The 2,605-nt window shown below is 37.3% G+C and overlaps 1 protein-coding gene across 1 annotated transcript; it reads right to left on the bottom strand.

The window, feature by feature from the left end:
- Window positions 1-511: 511 nt before the first annotated feature.
- On the bottom strand, window positions 512-2,240 carry LOC145096907 (heat stress transcription factor B-4-like). The gene is made up of 2 exons (XM_079034290.1): window positions 1,592-2,240; window positions 512-1,480 (listed from the first exon to the last, which is right to left on the bottom strand). The coding sequence occupies exons 1-2, from the start codon at window positions 1,841-1,843 to the stop codon at window positions 656-658; spliced, it is 1,077 nt and encodes a 358-aa protein (XP_078890416.1). The 5' UTR covers window positions 1,844-2,240; the 3' UTR covers window positions 512-655.
- Window positions 2,241-2,605: the final 365 nt, after the last annotated feature.

Genomic DNA, 2,605 nt, shown 5'->3' with positions numbered 1-2,605 from the left:
TTTATGTAATCATGCATTATGGCGTATTCATACTTGTTGAGAATTTTTTATTAAAAAAACCCTTGTTTTCAATCAAAAGAATCATATAAACAAACATTCAAATTTAAATTTCTGGGAAACTAGAAATTATAAATCAGGATGAATTCTTGACAATTTAACATTCAATTCTGATTTTTGGGAAACATAACATGCCATCACTGTAAACACGTGAACAACATTGCAATTTTAAGAAGACAAAATCCAGAAACCGAATTAGGCAGAAATTAGAATTCATGATAATCTTGTGACTTGTGAGGAACTCTTCACTTCCCATTTATTGTGCAACTAGAAACCAAAAAAAAAAAAAAAAAGAGAGAGAAATCGTGTGATTTAAATTAATTTGGACCCTAGTATATATTTTAACACAAGCATCTGTGATCTGTAAACAAGATATGACTATATGAGTGACACCTTCATCAGCGAGAGCTAACTGAAACGTTCAGATATCAAAACCATAGACGCAGAAAGATAATTAGAAGAAATCAACAAATCATGTCCCAACTTCAATATATCATCACGACCAGATAAACTAACGAATAACTGGTTTTGATTAGTAACTAAAAACAGTCTAATGAACTTTATAAGTTCAAAAAAGTAAGAAAAAAAAAATTAACAATCAACAAGGAGAAGGAGGCATGAGTTTCAACCCTAAATCATCCTTTTCAAGAATCAATCTTGCCTTGTGAGTCTCCACCATTGTATTAGCACTCCCGTACTCTGGGTGCACTCTCTTCTTCGACAACGGAACTCCAAAAAGCTTCGTTCTTGCAGCGTTGTTTACTGTATCTTGATCTCTTACAATGTTTCTGATTGTCGAATCATAAAGCTCCAGCTGATGAGGTTGACTAGGGTACACAACAGTTGCATTCGCGTTATTGAAAAAAGACGTCGTTTGCTGCTGCTTTTGCACCATTAATGGGTTGTTTGTTGAAGGTAAGAGAAGAGATGAAGGGTATGTGTTACTTGGTGTCACCGGTTTCACGTGGTTTTGTACGAAGTAGATAACATCGTTGTAAAGCTTTCGCATGTGTGCGAGTTCGGACATCAGCATGTTATTGCTTCTCCGAAGCCTCTCGTTATCCTCTGATAACGCTGTCACGGAGTTACCTCTAATGTTGCTCGAAATACTGTTGTTTGGAAAGATCCCGAACATCGTAGCTGCTGTTGTTGCGGAGGCGGTGGTGGTTGGTGAAGAGAGAGGTGGTGGGGAGTCACAGTATAGGTGGTCGTCGGAGTTTGGTGGGGATATACTGTCACGTGTAGATGGATAAGAAAAGAAACCATTTCCTCCTCCGTTAATGCCCGTGAAATGGTGGTGGTTTAGCCCAACGTGTGGCTGTGATGTTTTCCGGCGGTGGATCTCACACAACATATGTTTTTCTCCTTTCTTGAAGAACTCATTCGCAAACTCCCATCTGTCTGGGACGATTTTTCTAAAACCCTAATCATCATAAACAAAAACACAAACACAAACACAAAATCAGTATATATCCACGATGATATATAAACACTGAGATAATTAATTAAACAAATCAAAGAGATAGTTACATACATAGGTGTTGAGTTGGCGAACGAAGGACGAGAAGTTGTTGTGTTTGAAGTAATTCGGAAGAAGATCACGAGCGAATTCCGGCGGACGCCAGACAACGAAGGTTGTGTCGTCTTCACCCCATGAAACGATATGATCAGTTGAAGGATCATCAACCAATTGATAGGTTTTAGTGAGGAAAGGAGCAGGCATTGATTTGTGGGACTCTAGTGATAATAATATCCCTTCACATGAGTTATCTATCATCGACGCCATGACAATCGTACCTTCTTTCAAATCTTCTGGGTGTTTCTACTTATGATCCTAGAGAGAGAAAGAAGGAGACAGAGAAAGATGAGGGTTGGTGGAAGAGGGGTAGAAAACGGGAGTTCAAATCTTGACATTTAGTACACCTTTTTAAACACCAAAAAAAATTAACTATTAAACCAAATCTTAACCAAGATTAACAAAAAAGCTTAGACATATACGACTGAAATCCATGTTATTAATATTGTTTAACGAAGAGGAATTAAACAAAACACAAACGAAAGGATACAAGATAACTTTAGTTCGCCGACCAGATTGTGTTGTGCATTAACTTTAGAGTAAATTTATAAGGGAAAAAGGGGATCTAAAAGTATGTATATTACTGATGGTGATACTTGTGGTAATATAGTTATACTACTAGCTAGAGAGAGAGCCTCGAATATATATGTAGAGAGAGAAGGAATAGAGAATATGTGTCTGTCTAGGAACCTGTGAAAAATAAGAGCTTTTCAAGACAAACCCGTGACACGTTACAATCTTTTATCTCTCTCACACACTCACACACACAAACTTTTAAGTTTTAACATACAATTCGATACTGGGTTTTAGGTGAGATCAGTAGAATATACTTAGTAGTAGCAAATTAAGTCTCAATGGAACTTGAAGCCCCACCCCACGCACAGCCACATGTACACAAATTGAGTGTGACAACCCCATATTTACTCTCTTTATGTGCTACTGATTTTTTATCCTCCTTTTAGGGCAATCTTA

The sequence above is a fragment of the Lactuca serriola genome, chromosome 4 (genome assembly GCF_051521515.1).
Source record: "Lactuca serriola cultivar US96UC23 chromosome 4, Lser_US96UC23_V15, whole genome shotgun sequence".
NCBI lineage: Eukaryota > Viridiplantae > Streptophyta > Magnoliopsida > Asterales > Asteraceae > Lactuca > Lactuca serriola.
This window is presented reverse-complemented; position numbering and strand designations above follow the sequence as displayed.

Coding starts and splice junctions, on each gene's coding strand:
- LOC145096907 (XM_079034290.1), bottom strand. CDS start 1,843: ATGGCGTCGATGATAGATAACTCATGTGAAGGGATATTATTATCACTA. Junction 1,481..1,591: donor TTCGCCAACTCAACACCTAT/GTATGTAACTAT, acceptor TATGATGATTAG/GGTTTTAGAAAAATCGTCCC.